Source organism: Anabrus simplex, chromosome 4, assembly GCF_040414725.1.
Source record: "Anabrus simplex isolate iqAnaSimp1 chromosome 4, ASM4041472v1, whole genome shotgun sequence".
NCBI classification, from domain to species: Eukaryota; Metazoa; Arthropoda; class Insecta; order Orthoptera; family Tettigoniidae; genus Anabrus; species Anabrus simplex.
In genome coordinates this window covers 238141742-238168391 of record NC_090268.1, presented here as the reverse complement: position 1 = coordinate 238168391, position 26650 = coordinate 238141742, and the positions used below count along the sequence as shown (strand labels likewise).

The 26650-nt window shown below is 38.0% G+C and overlaps 1 protein-coding gene across 1 annotated transcript in view; it reads left to right on the top strand.

The window, feature by feature from the left end:
• The window catches only part of Fbw5 (F-box and WD repeat domain containing 5), a 99370-nt gene that overhangs the window by 13891 nt on the left and 58829 nt on the right, over positions 1–26650 (top strand). The window contains exons 4-5 of the mRNA XM_067145457.2: positions 16005–16182; positions 24630–25068. Coding sequence (XP_067001558.2) covers positions 16005–16182; positions 24630–25068 — 617 coding nt within the window. The remainder of the gene's footprint in view (positions 1–16004; positions 16183–24629; positions 25069–26650) is intronic.

The following is a 26650-nucleotide window of genomic DNA, read 5'->3' as shown; positions in this document are numbered from 1 at the left end:
TTCTCTTAAAACAATAATCACCACCACTAGCACAGAACTGGAGTGAACATTGAATTGTTTTTGTCTAGTTGTATTTCCTCCCAAAATAATAATCAGCACCACGACGACAGTATCACGTTAGACATGTAGCAAGTACTGTTTTTCGTGTTGAACAGACCTACTCTGAGAGATCACAGTCGTGGAAGATATATTCAAGAGAGTGATGAATGGTGGCAGGCTTGCTCAATCTCACCTCTCAATGTTCTGGACTATTTATAGAAATTTGTTGTATTTGTTTTCTCCAGCGATCTTGCAATATTTATTGAACATGTATATGGCATACAGCCGGTGTACAGGCTTTTCCTTCTGGTACGGATGCCATTACATACTGCCATGTGGACTCTCTTGAATTGGTGCGTGCACACCTGTTATTTTGTCAACAATTTCAATGGAGTGGTTACAGTCAAATGGTCGTAGCCATATTTTTCAGAATACTGTAGGATTTCCAGCAGTCAGTTATTATTGTGGTGGTGGGTTTGATCCACTGCTTTATCGTAGGAGTCAGGGATTGGGCCGGTCTGTCCTCTACAGTCTTGAAGAAGCACTTCCTTGACCCCCTCTCGACTCCATCGAAAACCCATTGGCCCTCAATAAAGTGTTCTCTGTAATATTTTCTTCAACCAAATTTGCTCTCATCACCTCCACAATGGTATTGGGGCTGCCAATGGATTGGGATGTAGTTTCGATGTAATTTATTAGTACTTCACGGTAGAAATTTGTTCAGTCCGTGATGGTGGTTTCGGAGAACCCATATTACTGGATTATGTCAGCGTAGTGGGTGTTGTGGGCTGTTTCGTAAATCAGTTGGAGGATCTCCGGGATTATTAAATTACTTTTTGAAAACCAGGAGTTGTTCTCTAAAATAAAAGACTTGAGGATTAAAATGGAAATAGTAGACAATACAGAATAGTCAAAAACATCTAAGATTCCTAAAACTTAACAAGCATGCACTGAGTACACTAGAATCAAATTGGTGCTTAGAACTATTGATCAGAGTCTTGAGGACAGAAAGAATACCATTAGTTTCTTCAGGTTCCATTCAAAAGAATTACACTTTTAAAATTTGTTCCTGAAGTAGAACTGTCCTTATAAAATGGTTATTTATATGAACCCATTATCCATAATACTTTTGCAGACAGTACACACAATGGTGATGGAGATGGCAATTGATCTTAAATGAAGAGGGGGTACTCTTTAAAGTCGAAGGAAAAACTGCATTAAACAATTGCAGCTGTCGTAACTGCTATGAAATGTGTAAAAAGCAATATTGAACGGGTTGTCTAGAAGAAGAAGAAGAAGAAGAAGAAGAAGAAGAAGAATAATAATAATAATAAGAAGAAGAATTGAGAAAGTAGTAAAACATAACAGGGGTCTATAAAGTGTTAGGAGGGAGAGATAGTGAACACACTCACCCTCTTGTTATTCCTTAAGGCTGACGCCCCTCAAGTGACATGGCTGGTTTTGGCGGCCGCTGTTGCTCATCTGGTGTTGTAACTGTCTGCCATGCCTTGCGTAGGGGCTTTATCGGACAAGGGAGGGGTAGATGGAATGGGAGGGGAAGAAGTGCTAGTACGAGAAAAACGTGGAACAGGTAGGTACATTTAAGCAGTTCCTTGATATTTATTCACGACTACTGCAAGTCCGGACATTATAGTCATGTGCGATCTTTACTGCCTTTAATGACTGCAAGGAAGGTATGATTTGGTTTAAGTGGTCCAGCTATTCAATACAAAGACATGTGAAGACAACTCTATCTTAGTATCAGTTATATCCTACTTTTTTATTTTGGTACTAGTTTCCAATGGGAAGGGCAAAACCGAAGTGTACACCAAAGATAAAGGTTTGAGAAAAAGGAAGCATACCAGCAGAAAATCAAAGACAACCTACCACGTGATGTATTAAATCCAGGCCGAGAAGAGTGGAAAAGATTTAAAGAAATAAGTTAATTGTGGGTACTGCAGTCGATATAGTTGGTAAGACAAGACCCAGAGTAAAGAAGAAACAAATCCCCTGGTGGAATGCCACTATCCGGAAAGCGATAAAGGAAAGGAGGGAAGGGTGTAAGAAGAAATCAGACTGAGACAATTAGATCAGAAGTACAGAGACTTGAAACTTAAAGCTAAGAGGTTAATCAAATCAGAAAAAGAAAAATCTTGGTTGGATTTCAATGCCAAATTAAAAAAGGACAGCAAAAACAATAAGAAACTTTTGTACAGCATTATGAAAAATAGAAGAAAACCATATGTACCAGTGAAAGCTATAGAATATGAGGATGAAGCTTGGAAGCTTTGTCTACATCTGGTATGTTGCTTAACTTAATGAACAACACCAAACATAGAAAAGACATGTTGTACACCTGCAGATGATGCTCTAGCTGTTAAGAGTTGCTTAACTTTGCCCATTACCAACTTGCCAATGACATTTTTGTGAGATTTCCACCACTGCCATACCTTGCACCACTTCATCGGTGAACATCGTTGGAATGAATGGTTGAGATTTTGCATGATATTTCACAAATATTAATGTAAATGAAGTTCCCCATATTTCTCCTGGGGCAATTGAAGTGCATATTCATGCTCAGATGGATGTAAAACATATGCTGAATTAATACTGAATGAACAAGGAAAGCCAGGAAATGTGGTGCAGCCAATGTTAATTTTAAACATTTTTCAAATATCTTAGTTTTTGCATTATTAATTCCAGATTTCCTTAACACATGTAATTCCTCTGTCATACTTCAGTATTTTTCCACACTTGTACTGTTTGTCCAACAGCACAGTCACTTCTCTGGGTTACATCGATAGCCAGTGCTATTGGTTTTACATACATACATACATACATACATACATACATACATACATTATCATTATAGACTGTTATGCCTATCAGCGTTCAGCCTGCAAGCCTCTGAGAATTTACTAAACGTCGCCACAATCTTCGATTTGCAACTAGTATTGTGGCCTCATTTAGTTCTATACCTCTTATCTTTAAATCGTTAGAAACCGAGTCTAACCATCGTTGTCTTGGTCTCCCTCTACTTCTCTTACCCTCCATAACAGAGTCCATTATTCTCCTAGGCAACCTATCCTCCTCCATTCGCCTCACATGACCCCACCACCGAAGCCGGTTTATGCGTACAGCTTCATCCATCAAGTTCATTCCTAAATTAGCCTTTATCTCCTCATTCCGAGTACCCTCCTGCCATTGTTCCCACCTGTTTGTACCAACAATCATTCTTGCTACTTTCATGTCTGTTACTTCTAACTTATGAATAAGATATCCTGAGTCCACCTAGCTTTTGCTCCCGTAAAGCAAAGTTGGTCTGAAAACAGACCGATGTAAAGATAGTTTCGTCTGGGAGCTGACTTCCTTCTTACAGAATACTGCTGATCGCAACTGCGAGCTCAATGCATTAGCTTTACTACACCTTGATTCAATCTCACTTACTGTATTACCATCCTGGGAGAACACGCAACCTAAATACTTGAACTTATCGACCTGTTCTCGCTTTGTATCACCAATCTGACATTCAATTCTGTTGAATTTCTTACCTACTGACATCAATTTAGTCTTCGAGAGGCTAATTTTCATACCATACTCATTGCACCTATTTTCAAGTTCCAAGATATTAGACTGCAGGCTTTCGGCACAGTCTGCCGTTAAGACCAAGTCGTCAGCACAGGCCAAACTGCTTACTACATTTCCACCTAACTGAATCCCTCCCTGCCATTTTATACCTTTCAGCAGATGATCCATGTAAACTACGAACAGCAAAGGTGAAAGATTACAGCCTTGTCTAACTTCTGTAAGTACCCTGAAACAAGAACTCATTCTACCATCAATTCTCACTGAAACCCAATTGTCAACATAAATGCCTTTGATTGATTTTTAATAATCTACCTTTAATTCCATAGTCCCCCAGTATGGCGAACATCTTTTCCCTCGGTACCCTGTCATATGCTTTCTCTAGATCAACGAAATATAAACACTACTGCCTATTCCTCTCGTAACATTTTTCAGTTACCTGGCGCATACTGAAAATCTGATCCTGACAGCCTCTCTGTGGTCTGAAAACACAGTGGTTTTCATCCAACTTCCTCTCAACGACTGATCGCACCCTCCATCCAAGATGTCAGTGAATACTTTGCCTGCTATACTAATCAATGAGATACCTCAATAGTTGTTGCAATCCTTCCTGTTCCCTTGCTTAAAGATAGGTGCAACTACTGCTTTTGTCCAATCTGAAGGTACCTTACCAACTCTCCACGCTAATTTTACTACTCCATGAAGCCATTTCATTCCTGCCTTCCCACTATACTTCACCATTTCAGGTCTAAATTCATCTATTCCTGCTGCCTTATGACAATGGAGTTTATTTACTATCCTTTCCACTTCCTCAAGCATAATTTCACCAACATCATTTTCCTCCTCCCCACAAGCTTGGCTGTTTGCAACACCACCATGATGATTTCCTTTTACATTGAGAAGGTGTTCAAAATATTCCCTCCACCTCTCCAGTGATTCCCTGGGATCTATTATGAGTTCACCTGAATTACTCAAAACACTGTTCATTTCCTTTTTCCCTCCATTCCTAAGATTCTTTATTATTGTCCAGAAAGGTTTCCCTGCTGCTTGACCTAGCCTTTCCAGGTTATTACCAAAATCTTCCCATGACTTCTTTTTGGATTCAACAACTATTTGTTTCGCTCTGTTTCTTTCATCTACCTATCAATCCCTGTCTGCCTCGGCCCTTGTTTGGAGCCATTTCTGATAAGCCTTCTTTTTACGTTTACAGGCTGTTCTCACTTCATCATTCCACCAAGATGTTCGCCTTTTCCCATCTTTACATACAGTTGTTCCTAGGCATTCCCTTGCTGTATCTACTACAGCATCCCTGTATGCCACCCATTCACTTTCTATATCCTGAACCTGCTTACTGTCTACTGTTCGAAACTTCTCACTAATCATATCCATGTACTTCTGTCTAATTTCCTCGTCCTGGAGATTTTCTACCCTTAACACATTTAAAACTTCTTCAGCATTTTGCTTTATTTGAAGGTTACTAACCTTTTTCTTAATGGAATCTTGAATCTTGTCTCTGTTTTCTTTGCAAGTATTGGCCAGTTTTAAATGTAAAATTGAAGGCAGTCAGACAATGCATTCCATCAAACTTCCTGAAGCAGTATTAATGATTGTCCTCCCTCACTCCTAAATGTTGCATTGGCAAAATGATTATTGCAGAAGTATTTCACAATTTCTACTACATGTTCCAGAGATGTCAACTTTCAAGAAAGGCAATTCATAATGCAGCCACTAAAGCACGGGGAGGGGGGCGTAGATTTTTTCTTTTTTAGAGATCTTACAACAGTTTGGAGTTCATATTAACACGGGATTCAGTCTTGTTCTTCCTCATCATGCGCATCTGAAATATTGTGGCTACACACACTACAAAACACGTGTGAATTGGATTTTGAGGAACGCAGTAAACAGGGCCATTATTTCGAGTATTCCTCCCTAAATTTTTGAACTATTTTTGGTTTATTACTAGCGTCACTAGTCACAGTAACGTAATCACACGTATTTTCCTGCACAAGAAATCACTTCATTATTTCAAACCTTTTGCATTTCGTAACACACAATTACCATTTATCCCAGAAGAGCAATATATGTAAATTTGGCAACTAAAATAGCAATAAATACTTCTTCAACAGTCACGCACATAGTATTCACAATTAAACGTAGTTTGTCACCACTTTGCCGCCAAAACAAAGACAAAAGAACTCGCATACCTGCATGGATGTCTGATCATATGAGGAGAAAAAAACAACCATTCCGCAAGATGTACCAGTTCAGAGGTGCCTATATTTCCGGTACTGGAAGCACACACTGTGTTCGGTGCGTGAAAACTCGAAATATTCTTAATCGAGGGACAGGAAAAGGGTATAAATGATTACTGAGAAATCCGGAAATAATATTCTGAGAATTCAAGCTGTAATGGCATTCCTTGTGTATCTTTTTCAACACTTCATACACTTAGATTTAAAAATCAACAAAAAAATCATAATTTGTGGTGTGTGATTCGTAAAGGCATAATTACGGTGGGTAATTCATAATTATTACGATTGAATTGTAATAGTTGGCATCTCTGCATGTTCCTTTGTTTGAGGTGTCCTTCGTAAGATCCTGGGAGAGAAGATTCAAAATATGAGCAGAGTAGCCATATGTAATTACATCAGTATCTTCCCTTTCTTTCAGACCACTCCTCATTTTTGCCATATTGCTTACATTGTCTGTAATAAAGCTTCTCACATTATACTTTAATTTGCTCTCACAGCTTTTCACCACCGGAGGAGTTGGCCATGCAGTTAGGGGCACGCAATTGTGAGCTTGCATCCAGGAGATAGTGGGTTCGAATCCCACTGTCGGCAGCCCTGAAGATGGTTTTCTGTGTTTTCCCATTTTCACACCAGGAAAATGGTGGGGCTGTACCTTAATTGAGGCCACAGCCGCTTACTTCCCATTCCTAGGCCTTTCCTATCCCGTCATCGCCATAAGACCTATCTGTGTCAGTGCGACGTAAAGCGAATAGCAGTAGTAAAGCTTTTCACTAAATTTATTGCAAGTTCAATTAACTAGCCGCATGTGTGGAGGTGCCCAGATGAATCAACTGTGTTGAACAGGTCACTGTAACACATACTATGGGCTCATAATGCACATTTGGCCACCCAGTTAAACTCGTACAAACTACCATATCTACGCGAATAATCCCCTCATCCTAACTTTAGGAAGGCTGATTTAAAAAAAAAAAAAATGCCAACATTGACTCAAATAAAACCCGCACCCCAATTTTGTGCTTCAATGTTTTTAAAAAATATGTAGTTATTATTTGCATAAATACGGTATATTCTCAAATAAATCCTTGAAACACTTATCTCTCTCACTTAGATGAGTTTCTTTGAGAAGGGGTCCTGCTACTGCAGCAAATGATAGAGGAGTATAGCCAGGTCACAACATGCTTACATGATTAATGGAACGGAACAAACTGTTTGTAGCATAACAAAATTTTGCAACCTGTCCTCTTTTTGTTTTTACTAGTTCGGACAACAAAGTGACTAATTTGACTTTGCTTAATTTTTAGAGATTGTCCTTCTCTTTTGATGCTGAAGATGAAACTACTGGATCTGTCTCTAAATTTTGATCTTCATTGCCAGATGTTACACTGTTAACATTTTGTTCTTGATTATCTTTTGTGTTGTTACATTTTTGAATATGTAACTTCATTCTAGCAACTAATTCCTGCATTTCTAAACCAAATGATTTGGATTTAGCAGGAAAGTCACAAATAATATGGCGATTACAAAATGGAGGAACAAATGTTATTGTTGCAAGGAATTGGATGTATCGCACTCAACAATTTCTACAATTTGCAAGAACAGAGAGAACATCTTATTTAGCCAAGAGTGCATGCAACATTATTGATCAGTCTACATGGTTGCTTCTTCTTTCCTCACTTATTTTATATTTTTCTGACATGTTACTGCAGTGTGTGTTATGGAAACATTAGAAGAAAAATTCCTCTCAGTCCCACTCCACAAATACAGTACCATAAAACATGGGGTAATTTCGGCCACTTTCTTGTATATTTAAAAATTAAAATTGAAATATTCCCTGTAATTTTTTGAAAAATATAAGTTCTACCATGTTTGTTCTTCATTTTTAAATATCAACATAATTCTAATTGTTATTCAGTAATTAACTATGATTATCGAAAGAGTGGCCAGAGTTACCCCATGTTTTGGGGTAACTTCGGCCACCCTAAAAATAACTCAAGAAACAAAGTTTTCTTCGATGTAGTGTCACTTCAGCCACCATGAATGTTTTTTAAAAACCTGCAGAACGCCCAGTATCAACAATCACAAACAAATTAAAACGATTTGTGGTGAAACAGATGTATAGTGATTCACATTTTCCACAAAGAAGAAACTATTTTATTCAGCCTAAGTGTACAAGCATTGTATGATTACAAATTACATGTTGCATTGCATAAATATTTGTAATGGTACAAAAGATAATATTGTTGTTTGAGTCATTAGTCCATAGACTGGTTTGGTGCAGCTCTCCATGCCACCCTATCCTGTGCTAACATTTTCATTTCTACGAACTATTGCATCCTACATCTGCTCTAATCTGCTTGTTATATTCATACCTTGGTCTACCCCTACCGTTCTTACCACCTACACTTCCTTCAAAAACCAACTGAACAAGTCCTGGGTGTCTTAAAATGTGTTCTATCATTCTATCTCTTCTTCTCATCAAATTTAGCCAAATCGATCTCTCACCAATTCGATTCAGTATCTCTTCATTCGTGATTCGATATAAACCTGAAATGATTAACCGTTTAATAAATAAGGTCAAATTGAAATTAACAACAAACCTCATCCCTGACAAACCCAAAAAATCCAAACTCGTTACCTTCACCTACAACAATCCAAACGTTCACCAGATCTTGAACCCAATAAAAAACAAAAATACCAGTATAGCTTTTAGAACAACAAACACTAACCAAAAATTATTTTTTAATCACAACACAGTCAATTCAAGCAAAAACATTTACTCAGGATCAAGCATATACAGGCTCACATGCACGCAATGCAACGCCTCTTATATTGGTCAAACAGGCCGGAGTTTTCAAACTAGGTACTTAGAGCACTATAATGCCATTAAGCACAATAAATTTTCAGCAATGAGCTCCCATATGAAAGAAATAGGACATCACTTCACAACAATAGAAAGAAACCTCACAATTATTAAAAGAGTAGACAAAGGAAAGTTGATGAATGAACTTGAAACCATCTATATATTTTTGGACCAACACTACAACAAAAATCTAAACCTCAGTGATTTAATTGAAGTCAAGAATCCATTATACGAAAGTTTACCCAAATTATTGCAAACTCTAAATTCAAAACATAACTACATTCTTAAAAATCTTAAGTTAACATCTTCTAGAACCTCCACTACTTTAACTAACTTGACTCCCTTCATGCCCGCCCCCACAATTCTCCCGCAACCCAACACGACTCCCTCCCTGTCCGACCATGTAAATCTCTCGCAACCAACAACACATAAACTTAACGCTCCGCCTACCCCCTCCCTCAACCACACCCTCCTCCGCCAATCTCACATCGATACAATACCAGAAGTACAAGTGTCAGTCATTCAACGCTACCATAGCAACTGCATTAACAGTCAAAGAAATAAATGAACCTACACATAACGTTATTTTTCTTCAACTAACCTTTCCATAACTGATTTACATCTTCACAGACGAAAGGGTAAGTGTTTTATACATTTTCCATGCTTTACCTTTCTTTAAACCCACATTCCCTTCAAAAATACCTTCCTAAGCATTCACTCTCCTCTTGTTATAGACTTCACACCAAAGAGCTCTATCAACGTTGATAAACCTTCGACTTTTGTCCTTCAAATAAGATAAATACATCTATAGACAACCGAATGCTTTTTCCTTGCTCCCACAATTATGTAAGGAAGACTGTTATCTTATCATAACACATTCGACTTTCACTCCTTCAGCCAGTTAAATAGACTATAGGCAGCTGAACAGCCATTTAAGAGATCTGTTGTCTTATCACAACATACGATATTGATATTTTTCTTATCTTCAAGGAGGCACATTTCTGTTTCATTATAAAGACTGAGCTGTTTACTGCCCTACCCCAACAAGTTTTTCAACGCTCCGGAAAGTATATTCATGTGAACTTATGACATGCAGCTTGATACTGCAATTTTAGCCAAGGACATTCTAATATTTTGTATGTTTAGACTGACACCTATAATGATATCCTCTTTTTATGGCTTGTAAGAGCAATCAGGATCCTGATTTTTCACCATACAGGTTTGAATTTGAGGCTGATGATGCCCTTAATATGGGCGAAACATATCCCTTAACATTTTATAATAATATTTAATTTCTAAAAAGATCTCTTTGTATTGAATAGGTGGATATATAAATAAACACTTGTAACATACTTTGTATTTACGTACATTTCAATACGGACCTAACATGAGAATTATAACATGTAACATACCACTTAGTCGAGCAGCTCTTCTTCTTTCTCTCATTTCTTCCCAACCCAAACATTGCAACATTTTTGTAACGCTACTCTTTTGTCGGAAATCACCCAGAACAAATCGAGCTGCTTTTCTTTGGATTTTTTCCAGTTCTTGAATCAGGTAATTCTGGTGAGGGTCCCATACACTGGAACCATACTCTAGTTGGGGTCTTACCAGAGACTTATATGCACTCTCCTCTACATCCTTACTACAACCCCTAAACACCCTCATAACCATGTGCAGAGATCTGTACCCTTTATTTACAATCCCATTTATGTGATTACCCCAATGAAGATCTTTCCTTATATTAACACCTAGATACTTACAATGATCCCCAAAAGGAACTTTCACCCCATCAACGTAGTAATTAAAACTGAGAAGACTTTTCCTATTTGTGAAACTCACAACCTGACTTTTAACCCCGTTTATCAACATACCATTGCCTGCTGTCCATCTCACAACATTTTCGAGGTCACGTTGCAGTTGCTCACAATTTTGTAACTTATTTATCACTCTATAGAGAATAACATCATCCTCAAAAAGCCTTACCTCCGATTCCACTCCTTTACTCATATCATTTATATATATAAGAAAACATAAAGGTCCGATAATGCTGCCTTGAGGAATTCCCCTCTTAATTATTACAGGGTCAGATAAAGCTTCACCTACTCTAATTCTCTGAGATCTATTTTCTAGAAATATAGCAACCCATTCAGTCACTCTTTTGTCTAGTCCAATTGCGCTAATTTTTGCCAGTAGTCTCCCATGATCCACCCTATCAAATGCTTTAGACAGGTCAATTGCGATACAGTTCATTTGACCTCCAGAATCCATGATATCTGCTATATCTTGCTGGAATCCTACAAGTTGAGCTTCACTGGAATAACCTTTCCTAAAACCGAATTGCCTTCTATCGAACCAGTTATTAATTTCACAAATATGTCTAATATAATCAGAAAGAATGCTTTCCCAAAGCTTATATGCAATGCATGTCAAACTTACTGGCCTGTAATTTTCAGCTTTATGTCTTTCACCATTTCTTTCATATACAGGGGCTACTATAGTAACTCTCCATTCATTTGGTATAGCTCCTTGATGCAAACAATAATCAGATAAGTACTTCAGATACGGTACTATATCCCAACCCATTGTCTTTAATATATCTCCAGAAATCTTATCAATTCCAGCCATTTTTCTAGTTTTCAACTTTTGTTACTTAATGTAAATGTCATTGTTATCATAAGTAAGTTTTAATACTTCTTTAGTATTAGTCACCTCCTCTATCTGGACATTATCCTTGTAACCAACAGTCTTTACGTATTGCTGACTGAATACTTCTGCCTTTTGAAGAACCTTGTATATACTCTCCCCTTGTTCATTAATGATTCCTGAAAAGTCTTTCTTGGAACCAGTTTCTGCCTTAAAGTACCTATACATACTCTTCCATTTTTTACTAAAATTTGGATGACCACCCATTATGCTTGCCATCATGTTGTCCTTAGCTGACTTCTTTGCTAGATTCAATTTCCTAGTAAGGTTCTTCAGTTTCTCCTTACTTCCACAGCCATTTCTAACTCTATTTCTTTCCAACCTGCTCCTCCTTCTTAGTCTCTTTACTTCTCTGTTGTAATGTTGTGGATCTTTACCATTCCTTACCACCTTTAAAGGTACAAACCTATTTTCACATTCCTTAACAATTGCTTTAAACCCATCCCAGAGTCTGTTTACAATTTTTATTTACCGTTTTCCACCGATCATAGTTACTTTTTAAAATCTCCGTCATGTCTGTTTTATCAGCCATATGGTTCTGCCTAATAGTCCCAAATTTAATATCTTCCTTTCTTTCACATTTATTCTTAAGTATGACAAAAACAGCTTCGTGATCACTAATACCATCTGTTACTTCGGTTTCTCTATAGAGCTCATCTGTCTTTACCGGCACCACATCCAGAATATTCTTCCCTCTAGTTGGTTCCATCACTTTCTGAATCAGCTGCTTTTTCCATATTAACTTATTTGCCATTTGTTGGTCATGCTTCCTGTCGTTCGCATTACCTTCCCAATTTACGTTTGGTAAATTGAGATCACTCACTACTATGACATTGCTTTCCATAATGTTCCCCACATAGCTGATTTTCTTGTCAAATAATTCTGAATCAGCGTCAGCACTACCCTTTCCCGGTCTGTACACTCCAAAGACATCAAGTTGTCTATTATCTTCAGAGATGAGCCTTTCTGAAATGGAAGTAAGATTGTATGTTGGCCAACTCTCATGGATGTTGTCATCTCATTGACATTATTTAGCAAACTAATTTGCATGTCTCCATTAGTGCCAAATGCTTGTTTTGAGCCCGAAATTTGCTCTTTGCATTAAGTAAGCCAAACCAGTCCTTTATTCATTTTATACATCTAGTAGCTTCTTCCCAGTCAATGTTTTTATCAAACCTTTCCCTCCACACCATTCAGTAGCCTTTGATATCTTGGTTTGTAAGTACCTGATAATTTAAATTAAATTTAAAACATCCTTACTGTATTTACGAAGTAGAAGTGGCCTAAACATAGCTAGTAGTAACTAATTTAACTTAGATCTAGTATCACAAGGGTACAATTCGTTAAATTTCATTTAATATTTTTATTAACCTTACTAGTATTTTTACGTTTGTATTTCTTTCGTTTTGCATTGAAACGAGTATTTTTTTCAAATGTTTATTATCTAGGCAGTACTTTTTTCTTTCTTTCTTCTTTGCTTGTATATATTCATATTTTTGTCTTAATTTTCTTTTGTCTTAAAAATAAGTCTTATTTGTAGTTCTTAGTATTTTAAGTTAATCAGTGTCATCGTTAATAAATAATAATATGTGTGTGGTTAACTGTAAGAAAGGGCCAAGAGCCCTAACTTTGCCACAGAAAATAAAGGCTTTTATCTATCTATCTATCTATCTATCTATCTATCTATCTATCTATCTATCTGTCAACCTGAGCTGCTGGCCAAACTTTCTGTCTCTCTGATCCCTTTCAGTCTAATGATATCTGCTAATTTTATGCACAACAGCAAGTTCAGAAGAGGACATAGAAATCAGTAGTTCTTAGCATTCCTTGTTCACCATTTTCCCATTTACTAGCAAATTATTTCTCACAAGTTTCAACAAATGAGGAATGTCTGCAAACACAAGCAAGCAAAGCAAAGTCACCTCCGTACAGGCCACGAAGGCCCTTGGAGGAGTGGAAGGTAAAGGCTTCCACCATTGTTAACCTCGGCATGTGATGGGGTAGAGTGGTTAGCTCTACGCCCGGCCGCCTTTGCCCCCATGAATTAACCTGGTACTCATTTTTGGTGTAGGCTGAGTGAACCTCAGGGCCATATGCACCTCCGGAAGTTGAAATCTCGTTTCTTCAAGCAAACACAAACACCTTTAAGGAATTATTGCTTAGATGACTGAAAAACCATTCCTTATTATGTCCAATATTAATCTTGGACCACAGATTCATATTCCCAGACCCCTTATCACTTGTAATGGCAACAACAATCTAACCTGCAGAATGTAGATTTGATATTATTCCAAGATTAATATTTTTTTTCATATTTTATCAAATTCATAATATATAGGCTGCTTCCACTGACCAATCAAACCTCGTGCCATGACAATTTGGCAGGTTTTGTGTGAACCAATTTTCTGTTGATTGCTTCTGTCAATACAGAATGTGATTTGAGATATACTGAGTCCTACTGATTTATATTTCATTAACTTTATAACATCATGCAATACACCTTGCTCTAAATTCAAACATTTAGCCCAGTCTTGCAACATCGTCAGTCGTGGCAGGGGATAGTTATTAGCTCTTAAAAATTGGTACGCTTTAGGACTTACACTTCTTATTGATATGCTGTTGCTATGTTATCAAAACACCAATTGATTTTCTTCCCTTTCTCTGTACTTTATAAATGTTTTATTTGACCAAGCTTCCAAGCTTCAGATTCCTCATATGACTACCCAAATAATTTCTTCATAGTGTTGACTTCATCTTCATGACTGCAAAAGCTGAAAAAGAATTACACTTATTGAATTAAGTTAGTCTGTTTAAACTTAAAAAGGAAATACAGTACGCTTTTATTCCCATGGTCAATATTTCTTCGATGTAGCTACTAAGTTACGGTTGTACGAGGGTGAAGATTGGATAAATACCATATCTTTTTTTTTGCTAGGGGCTTTTCGTCGCACTGACACAGATAGGTCTTATGGTGACGATGGGATGGGAAAGGCCTAGGAGTTGGAAGGAAGCAGCCGTGGCCTTAATTAAGGTACAGCTTCAGCATTTGCCTGGTGTGAAAATGGGAAACCACGGAAAACCATCTTCAGGGCTGCCGATAGTGGGATTCGAACCTACTATCTCCCGGATGCAAGCTCACAGCCGCGCGCCTCTACGCGCACGGCCAAATCACCCATATCTAGACCAGGCTTTGAACTCATGATATCACTGTCGCAACAATCTGGGGAATGCAGTGCTTTATTCTGCTCAGCTACTGCTCTTCCAAATGTTATAATGTAACTTAGTTTTATATTGCGTGTAATATAAACAAACTCGCCAATTTTATTTTTAAATGAAACTTCAAGGTTTAAAAACAAAACTAAACAAAGCATTCTCATTCAAATATCTATGATCAGATTGCATTCCTTCATTGGGTGTTTCATTGTTACAGGTTATTTCATTCAGAACACTAGTATTGTGGCAGTATAAATACAGCAGTGGGAATGGATTGAGATTTGTTATTGTAACATTTTTTTTTGTGTAAGATCTTATTGTGTTTGGAATTTTGGACTTGGAAGAATTATTTCAATTTCATAAACCTCGATCTCTCCAGATCATTTTAAATTCTGTTTTAGGAACTCTTATTTATGGGTTGTATCAAAATTATCATTTATCTGTGAATTTTAATATTTTCATTTTTGTCATAATTTGTAAAACGTATTATACTACATGCGCAGTTTTGAACTGTTTTCTGTTCCATAAACAAAGACTTTTCTCAAACATTTATTATCACTGTGTCAGCAAGAACGAAGATACTTTTGATTGGAAAAGAAAAGAGTAAATGTAATTGGTGAATGTGAAAGTCGCAGGTGAATTCTGCATTCTGATTGGTTTTCTTTGATGGTTGCATCATTTCCTGTTTCTTTATCTTACCCCGCTCCTTTGGTGAGAGCAAGGTAGGATCTGTGTCTTCGATTATCTGACCATCTTAGTGAGCGTTGAAAGATTCATTTTTGGTCCATATCGAACTGTTCGAGCAGATCGTTCAAAAGGTACAAGATAAAAGCAATGCACAGATGAATAACAAGTAATGAAGAAGATATAAAGATTTTTTCAAGACGAAAGTTCGTGTGGAGCTATATATGAGCTATATGATGACCCAGATGTGGGGTCGAAACCGGTATCATTTGTGATAGTCTTGTGATGTAACTTTGCATTACTAAGTGTTATTGTATTGAGTAGGTGCAACCATAATATTTTTAATTTAATTGTAATCTTAGCGAGCGGACATGCTCATCCTTCAGTCCCCTTGTGGGAAACCCGGTCTCAGGATAAGCACTATTTCTGTTTTATTTTGGGGGAGGGGTTTAACTTCATTCAAATGTGATAAGTTTTATTTTTCTTACGCAGGAGTTTGCCCTCGAGTTTCACGTTCACCGCTAAATTTGTCGAAATTTTCTTTCTGAAATGCCTATTTTGTATAGCTGTAAAATCAATTTGTCAGTCTGGGCAACCTCTAATTATGGAGAAAGTTCAGTACAGTTTATTGAGAATTTTAAAACATGATTTTGTGTGTTATATAGGTGTGGAATTCTAATTATCCTGCAAGTATAAAATACCATCACCATATGAAGCTTTTCTCGTGGAAATATACACAATTCTCACAGTTTAATCAGTCAGATACGCTTCTGTTAGTCTCTGGGGTGCACTTCGGAACACCACATAGCACATCTGGAGAAATTGCTGTGTTTAGTCTTCAAGGTAAGTGAATATTCCCCTCCTTTCCCCTGTTTTAGTATTCTAATGCAGTTGTACCCAAAGTATCAGTCACAGACCGTTCCTGTTTTCATACTGACTTGGAGGAGAAAGTTGTAGAAACATGTAAATTTCTGTGATTTAACTTTAAATGTATTTTTATGCATTCAGAACCAGACTATTACTGTGTATTTATTGTAGAAAATTAAACAGTTTCAACAATACCAGTATTTCATTTTATTTCAATCTTCACTGAAAGAATTTTATAGATTTATGTTATGTTTACAGAAATAATATTTCTTACAATCCTGGTAAATGCCATACCCTGGAACAGTCACATCAAAAATTAATTTTCTTCACAGAAATTAGTTTAAATAGATACAGTCAGAAATTTGATTTATATTTGTTTTATGAATAGCTGCCTCACTGGATCTTAGACAGTATGAAGAAGTCATGTTCTCAAGATTGCTTGTTTTATCTCAGAAGAAGTAATTAGATTGAACGAGCCCACAACCTCCCGATTTTGCGTCATCTGCTCTACCATTCCAGGCGGTATCGTCACTGATCTACTCGTGGTTCCTAGCCATCTGGCAAGTCTGGGTCTGGGAATTACTGTCCTAATTTCCTTGCTCTGAAGTGGGAGGAAGAACACCACATTTATGTTTGCTACTTACACTTCAGAGGATTATAATATGCCCTTTACAGAGTGGAAACTCCGCAGCACCTTGGCAGGGCAGGGCATGGCTCCCAGACCACATAATGTCCATAACCAGATGTTGAAGCACTTAAGCGAGGAAAGCTGTGTTCAACCGAATCTGGATAGAGGGTGAGTTTCCATCACAGTGGTGAGAGGGGGGGATAGAATTATGTTTTCTCAAGCCTGACTAAGATCCTAAATATGCAGGAAGTTATAGACCCATTTGTTTCACAAACTGTCAATGTAAACTGTTGGAGAGGATGTTGAATTGACGACTTGTGTGGTGTTTGGATAAAAGAGGACTTTTTTCTGAGTACCAGTGTGGTTTTTGAGCTGCTCACTCCACCTTTGACCACTTGGTATGCCTAGAGAGTTCTATCCAAGACACATTTTGCCAAAAAACAGCATTTGGTGACTGTTTTCTTCGATTTGGGAAAATCGTATCTTTCCACTTGGTGATATGGCATCCTTTCAGTCCATCATAAGTGGAAATTCTGAGGTAACTTGCCAGTTTTTATTGTGAATATTTTATCCATTAGTCTATTCCGTGTCCGAGTACGGAGCATATTCACAATATCATGTTCAGAAAAACGGAGTCCCTTAGGGATTGGTTCTCAGTGTCACTCTGTTTGCGATTGCCATAAACTGTATTGTCACTGCTGCTGGTTTCACACGAGCACCATCACAATTTTGCTGTGCATTTTAGCTCACAAAATATGGCCGTTCCAGAGTGACAAGTACGGCAAACTAGTAGGAGAGTGAAACAGTGGACTTTAGAACGTGGCTTTTGGTTTTCAATTGCTAAGACATCTGTTGTTCACTTCTACCAGAAGTGCGTTCTTCATCATCATCCTGAGCTTTATTTAGGTGGGGTCACTTTTACTTTAGTTGACATGTACCTTGCTTTTTGAGCTCCTTTTCTATAGTAAATTATCGTGGAAGCTGCACGTACGTCAGTTAAAAGTCAAATGCGCTAAGAAACTTAATGTTTTGAAGTTTCTTAGTAGGACTACATGGGGGTCTGGTCGCACGGTCCTCCTATTCTTTTATAGGGAGTATATTTTATCCAGATTAGACTACGGTAGTGCAGCATATGGATCAACAAGGAAAATCGTTCTTGTTAAACTGAATAGCGTCTACCACAGTGGAGTTAGGTTGGCAGAGGGAGCTTTCTATACAAGTACCATTGCTAGCCTGCTCGCTGAATCTGAGGCACCAGCAAACGCTATTGTCCTATTTTGCCTCACAAGGTTCCAGTCAGTGATGCTCATTCTCAGCTGAGACATTTGTCAATGTCCCATCAGAGTTGGAGTGGCAGGCCACCGTTCTTTCTAGTAAGTTGAGAATGGCTAAAGGAACTGTGAACGTATGGAAAACTTCACTTCAGGTTTCTCGGAGAGAAGCATTGGTATTATGTCTTCTTCTGAATGGTATAGGAATGCATTCTGACTTTCTGAAGAGAGAAGATCGCCCGGTGTGTACTTGCGGCATTAATTGACCTTACAGAGTGCGCGGACCTGGCCGATCTGCTCCGTAGTCCAAAACTTCTGATTATCATCTCCCTCTTTCTGTGAGATGATGAGCAGACAGTAGACCTAGTCATCTGTCTTTTAAGGGAGAGTGGCCTGTTTCATCATGTTTAAAATGGAAATTATTATCTCGACTTGTTTTTAAGTTTTTCTTTTATTGTTAATTATGCTTTTATTCTTTTGAGTATGTTTCTGCTATATTTTTGTATGCTTTTATATGTTGAGCATTTAAGCTGAATAAAATACATGATTTCACTTCAAAGGCTGTGCCTTATTACAGTACATTTTAATCTATTTTTACATTATTTCATAGGAAAATAAGGCATTGTGAATTAGATCCACTGATAACTATAAATTCATAATCATTTTCCTCATCATTAGTATTTTTAAAAATCTTGGTCGGTGGGTACATTTTAAATTTTAATCCATTATTTCATCTTGTCTCATCACATACTATCAGTTGCTGATGACCTAGATGCTAGGTCCCTTTAAACAACAAGTATCTTCCAGTGGACTCAAGCCATGCTGGAGGCAGGAAGGGATCGGTTTTGCCATTATCGCAGCACCATGTACTTCTAGTCCGCCTGTTGCCATTTCTTGATGGATGCAGTACTTTTGTATCTGTCTCTTGGCACAGGCCAGAACAAAGTGTAGCTTCCACTGAAGTCCCAGTCTCATCCATGGTTGTGACAATTCGGAAGTTGCTGGGGTATGGGTGGTGCTGAGTAATGACATTTGGAGCACATCTAGTGTCTGAGTGTTATGAAAGGTGTTGCTCATAGGGTCACTCGTGCTGCAATGGCACCTTCTGGTCCAATGTGGAAAGCAATGGCAAACTACCTCACTCCTCATCTTGCCTAGTACGCCTCATTTGGGCTCTGCTATTGGTTTTTGCGGTTTCCCTATTACTGCATAGCCTTTGGTGGTGCTATTTGAGGATCCAACCAGCCTCTGGGCTGATGACCTAACACACAGATGTACTTCTAGATGGAATGTCACAGTAGCCCGGAACGGGTAGTGTTGCTGGATTTAGCACATCGATAGTGAGGAATTTGTTATTTTCCAAGAATTTTGGCTTTTTTTTTTTCCTCTCAAGAATTAAGTCTGGTACTATAGGTGATGGGGTCCCATAGCAGAATAAATATGATATTTGAATATAATGAAGAGGACTAACAATTTTCATTTTCCATGCCTTGTGAAATTCATGGTTGTTTTGTTTGTTTAAAATTAGGGCGTGATAAATATTAATTATTACGTACAGTTTTCTCTAAATGATATACAGTGGGTCACTTTAATATTTGGACAACACAGATAATGGAATGTTTCCTGACATAATTTGTTGGCAAACAAATATGTAAACAACAAACATATGTCCAACAATTCATGAGTATTTAGCGCATGTATCACAAGATTAAATGTCAGGCGAATTGGTGAAGTGTTCTGATAGTGATAGAAAAGGAAATAATGAGATACTACACATCATTTTAATATTCGGACACGTCATCATTACTCCATTTGCACGTGACTACCTGACCCAATTGCGGCAAGGGAGAAACGTAAGGAGTAGGATACGTATCCCTGAACTTCACTGCAGTGAGCAGCGCTGTACAGAACGACAGGGATTAGTCTGTACGTACAATGGGGCGCAAAGGCAGAAACACAACATTTGAACAGCGCCAACTGGTTATTTACCACAATGCAAAGGGACGCAGTTGCAGAGATATTGCGCGAATGTTGTGTATGAGTAAGAGTACTGTCATTGACATTGTACGGCGATTTAAAGAAGAGGACAGGATTGAGTCTATACCACAAACGGGTCAACCGAAAAAGCTAACTGATCGTGAAGAAAGACTTATCTTAAGAACTTGCACGAGAGTTAGAAGAGGAAGCGGGCAAATCAGTGCACCCTGAAACTGTGCGCAGGACTCTTCGAAAGGCCGGATTTAACGGGCGGGTGTTGAGGAAAAAGCCATTTATCAGTGAAGTGAACCGAAGGAAAAGATTGAAGTTTGCCTTGCAATATGTACACAAGGACACAGAATGGTGGAAACATGTGTTATTTTGTGATGAGAGCAAATTTAATATTTATGGATCGGATGGGAGGAGAATGGTTTGGCATAAACCTAATGATGAATTAAAACCGAAACATTTGCAACCAACTGTCAAACATGGAGGCGGGAATGCAATGGTATGGGCGTGCTTTTTGGCTGCTGGAGTGGGTGAAATGTCGTTTATTGTACATACAATGGACCATAAACAGTATCTAGCCATCCTGAAGCAGAATTTACACCAAGTGCTGCAAAGCTTGGGATCAGGGACACATTTCATTTTTATCAAGATAATGATCCTAAGCATAAAGCGTGGAATGTCCAAATGTGGCTATTGTTCAACTGCCCAAAGGTGCTTGAAACTCCTCCCCAGAGCCCGGATCTTAATCCCATTGAGAATTTATGGAGTGAACTTGACAAGAGAGCGAGGAAGTCCAAAATAACGTCAAAGAAGGAACTGCAACGAAGACTGATACAAGAATGGGCTAATATTAGCCCTAAGGGCACGGAAAAGTTAGTTTGTTCTATGCCACAATGACTGAAAGCCGTCATAAAACAACGTGGAAATGCCACCAAGTACTAGATTAGTTTGAGTTCCGTGTTACGCTACAGTTTCGGTCATTATGATCCTTTGTGTCCGAATATTAAAGTGGTTTTGTTATGTGATAAGGTGATGACTGATTTTTATCTACAAGTCATTTTTGTTCTGATACACTTGTATTATTATGTAATCATGTTAGAAACATTGGTGTTTTGTATTGTCAAACTTTCCTTTCTGTATGCTCAAGAAAATACAAATATAATGTTCAGATTGTCACATGCCATCCGGTGTCCGAATATTAAGGTGATTCACTGTATTTCAAACTTTCTACATTCTGTTTGTGTGAATGCTTGCAGTAATATATATATAGAAAGTTCAGTTCCAAGTAGGCAGGGCGATATTTGAGGGTGTTCAAATGCAACAGCTGTGTCTCTGGCTTCTGGCACATTAAATAAATCTTTGGGACAAAATTCCAACACTCACATCTCTTCCCATGTTATTAAAAATTTTTATTTCTTAAAGGCACGTCTACAGTGGGAAGGTGTTAAACGTAATGTAATAGTCACTGTAATCATGTTCTTTTGGTAGATATCACTGTTATGAAACAAGTGCAGTGACCAGTGTGCCTCTAGAGCTAGTGTACATCTCTAGAAATTACATTCAAGGGATTCTCCCTGTGATTGTGGGTGGTAGAGTACATCCACAGTATCCCTGGGGGTTCTACTCTTGGGAGTGTGCGTTGGCAACCCTGAGCTCCCTTGCTGAGCCTGGCATTCCTTGCTTCCACTTACTTGTGCCACTTTCATCTTTCCCATCAGACCCCCCCCCCCCTTGGTCAACTCTTGTTTTTTTTTTTTTTACCCCAACGGTGTTAAGTTTTCGAGTTGTGGGGATTATAATTTTCCTGCCCCTCATGGCTCTACCCTTTCTATTACTGATATTATCATTTTTCAAAATGTTGCACATCTTCCATTTTCTTTCTGATTAGTTTTACTAGAGGATGGTTGCCCAGTTGTACTTACTATTTAAAAAAATAAAAATAACCATTACCACCACCATAGAAGTGCATACGAGAATGAGTAGCATTAGCAATTGTAAAAGGAAGCCAACAATATGAACAAGAAGCTATACACAGTGAAAATGTTGACTAAATAATAGTCCGTCTGAGATGCAAAGGGCCTTGTAAGACGACATAATAGACAATAAATAGGTTACTTAGAAATAAAACATAAATAAATAAATAAATCGCCCCCCCCCCCCCGAGGTGGTGATTATTGTTTTATGAGGAAGTAGAACTAGGCAATCATCCTTTATATAACACTAATCAGAGGAAAAAATGGAAGGGATCCGACACACTGAAAAATGAAGGTATCTGACAAAGAACGACAAGGACAATGAAGGGCATGAAAATGAGACTCCGTAGGCTTTGAATGGTCTAATACCCATTGGGATCGGAAAAGAACAAGAGTTGACCCAGGGAGATCAGATAGGACAGATGAAAGTGAGGAGCGTGACACAAGAAAGTGGAAGCAATGCCAAGACTCAGCTAAGGGCCCCATGGTCGTCAACCCATCCTCCAAAGTTGATAGCCTCTGTAGGTGGGGGCATTAGAAAAACATCCACAGAATCCCCTGCCTGTCGTAAGAGGTTACTGGCCACCAGGGTCTCTGAACTTTGGAGTGTGTGTTGGTGACTGGTTCCTCTAGCTGGGTGTGGCATTTCTCCCACTTACTTTGTGTCACATTCTTTGATTTCATCTTTCTTATCCGACCTCCCTTGGTAAAATCTTGTTCGTTTCTGATCCTGACGATATTAGATTTACGAGGTCTAGGCAGTCACGCCCCCTTTTTTTTCCCCCCTTCTTTTGTTTTTGATACCTTATTCTTTTTGTTGGACATCTTCCAAGTTTCCCTCTGATTAGTGTTTATAGAGGATGGGTTCCTCACTTGTGCTTCCTCTAAACCCACCACCGCTGCCGCTGCCACCTCGAAAGATGGGAATTGAGAAAAATGCTCTTGTTCTCTCTGTGTGTGACTGAACAGAAATCAATCCTAATTGTTTAGGTTTTCTTTTGCAGACTCAGCAAAACCAAATCCTCACAAATATCGTTACCTTCTATATTGGTCTAGATATCGTGGAATTGATATTCTTGCTTTTTTCTCTCTCTCTTTTTAAGTCCTCTATTACTTTTGTATTGAAATCTGCTGACTCCTGCTGTTGTTCCTTCTCCCATATGAGGTTGACAAGGATAGTCTTGTTATTTAGTGCTGTAGTTCCTCCTCCCATATGAGGTTGACAAGGATAGTCTTGTTATTTAGTGCTGTAGTTCCTTCTCCCATATGAGGTTGACAAGGATAGTCTTGTTATTTAGTGCTGTAGTTCCTCCTCCCATATGAGGTTGACAAGGATAGTCTTGTTATTTAGCGCTGTAGTTCCTCCTCCCATATGAGGTTGACAAGGATAGTCTTGTTATTTAGTGCTGTAGTTCCTTCTCCCATATGAGGTTGACAAGGATAGTCTTGTTATTTAGCGCTGTAGTTCCTTCTCCCATATGAGGTTGACAAGGATAGTCTTGTTATTTAGTGCTGTAGTTCCTCCTTCCATATGAGGTTGACAAGGATAGTCTTGTTATTTAGTGCATACTATACAATTTGCTTGACCAGATTCTGGTTGGTAATGTTTTGTCACTTGCTTAATAATTGTGAGACACAACATTTCACTAACAGTCTGGTATATACACATGTAAGGATAGAGACATTGCCATGGTTTATGAAAAAAATCACATTCACTTGTTTTACGCTTTTATCACTGTTCTCTTCCAAATTAAATACCAATTTCAAAGTTTTATGTAACATCACTAGTATATGTCACAGTTAGAAAACTGTGTATTAAGAACTTTAAACAAATATTTATTTGCTATTGTCTGTGATTTCACTTGCGCATGTTCAGGAGTAGTTAATAAACAATGAAGCTAAGTCTTTGAATGAGCTGGAGCAGTGTACCGTGCCTATGACAAGGCCTGCTGTTATGTTGAAGAAACCTAATCCCAGTCTGCCTGCTCACTGTTGGCTTATTTATTTACCAAGTGTTTTAGAAGGCAATATCTTGAAAACTATTCATTCCAAATACTTCCTCTAAAATGTCTTTTCATCATCATTAAATTTACTCACTTATGGGGTAGGTTATTTTAAAGATATGTCTTTTGCACAATAATCATGCAAACATTTTACAGTTTCGTAAACAGTAAAGACAAAAATCATAAAAACATTTATTGTGAGCTGTCTGTTGCAAGTAGACATGTGCTCCCCATTACTTTTCTGTTCTGTTTTACTGTTTTTGCTCTCCCTGTTTTTAGAAATGTCAGAAATTGAAAGTTCAAGGTCAAGCATCTTTTCTGACAGGTTCTACATTTATATTACTGCCTGTGCCTTGTTAGAGTTACCGTTATAATATACTGCCATTTAAGTTAAGAATGCTCCTAAATGTACACCAAGTGTCATTGAAATACTGTATGTCCCGCCATTTCCAAGTTACAATGGAAGTCGGACATCGCTTCCATTTAGTTTTATTGTATGTTTAGAATATGTGCTATGTAAATTATTCCTTGCTATGTTAAATGTTTCATTGTTTCCTTGCAGGTGGGTTTAATCTCCAGTGTAGAGTGATGAACAAACCTTATGATATCTTTGGAACATGGTTCAGCGATCAGCACCTGTTATCAGGTGATCTGCACTGGCTGGCTCATCTTGTTAGCCAGTCTGTATTATGGTTGAATAAAGCCTCCCAGGAGTCCAATTCCGAGCATGTTCCTATTATGAATCAGCTATATCGCTTCTACAATTGCAATGCCAGCTCCATCCGAGCTATAATGATTGCAAACTGTCTGGCTCCCTCGCCGGTGCCAGCTGATACGGTTTCTGTTGAATCAACTTCCAAATGTGAAAGAGAGCAGTTTGGTAGTGAAAGGGGAAACCCACCTTCTCATAGAGATCTGAATAGTCCTTCAGCATCTCAACATTTCCCTACAGAATATGAAGAGCAACCAGAGGTGTTGCATGATGTTTCTTCAAGATTACAGTAAGTAACTCCATACTTACCAAGGATGTTTATCCCATTTCTGAACAAACTGCTTGTGGTATATGATCTTACATCATCATCATCATCATCATCATCATCAGTAATGGGAAATAAAGAACGTGATTGATATGAATTGGGCTGGGAAATATTTTACTCAATTACAAATTACTTTTTTTTTTTCAACAAGTAATAAGCAAACTAACAATTACAATGATTTCACAGAACACCAGTCATAAGTAAATTGCTGACATTTCTTTTTCTGCATTAGGCTGCAATGATACCAAAGTTCACAAGGAAAGAGATATTGCTACCGAGCAAGTGGCTGTGTGGTTTGGGTCACATAGTTATCAGTTTGCATTCGGGAGATAGTGGGTTCGAACCCCACGCTTGGCAGCCATGAAGATGGTTTTCTGAAGTTTCCCATTTTCGCACCAGGGGAACTGTGCCTTAATTAAGGCCATGGTTGCTTCCTTCCTACTCCTATCCCATTGTTGCCACAAGACCTATCTGTGTTGGTGTGACGTAAATTGAATTGTAAAAAAAAAAATATATATATATTATAATAATTTTGTTCTTTATCCTATTGGCATTTTGACATTAAATAGCTCTCATCACTAACAGTGTGAGACCAAACTTGGTAAATTTCAAAACGATTTTTACCCATAATTTTTAGTTTAGTTAGCAGCTAGTCCTGTCACAAAATACAACCCAACTTGTGACTTTAAAAGTTTTCCACAAAGGACAAATGTAGTCATAATAACTTTCCTTGTAATTCTAATGGTTCTTCAGGAAATTGTGCTTTTCGTGTTGTAACTTGGCTACTTTTATTCCAAACGAGTTTACTAATAAAAGAAACATGGAAACAAATCAAATTTACACTTACTGGGGCACTGAAAAGATGATTTTCCCCCCATTACCTTTTACTTTTAAGTTACCTACACTTACCTTAAAGGAATCAGGATTATTATAAAAGGGTGCCACTATACTAAATGAGTATGAAAAACAATTTAAAATCAAACACAAACTCTTCTTCTTCTTCTCAGGGCGTTAGATTGTGAACTAATAAGAATAATGTTTTTGTTTTACATCCCACTATGATGGTTTTCGGAGACTCAGAGGTGCCGGAATTTTGTCCTGCAGGAGTTCTTTTACGTGCCAGTAAATCTACCAACATGAGGCTGACATATTTGAGCACCTTCGAATACCACCGGACTGAGTCAGGATCGAACCTGCAAAGTTGGGGTCAGAAGGCCAGCGCCTCAACCGTCTTAGTCACTCAACCCAGCAGATTGTGAACTAACAAGACTCTAAATTTGCTTTATAACCTTACCTGACACCTAACCCCTGAAAGAAAACTGGGTAGTATGCCAGGTAGACCTCCACTAGTAAAGAAAAAAGGTAAGATTCAACTAAACAATTTACTCCATAAAATCCACCTAAAAGTATTTCTCCTGTTCTCCAACACATCACACCTTCTCTCAATATAAACAACTTTCCTTATTCCTCTCCACAATCTTCCTGCAGACAATTAATAAACCCTTAATTACTATTTACAAATATCCTCTATACTCATCTCACATCT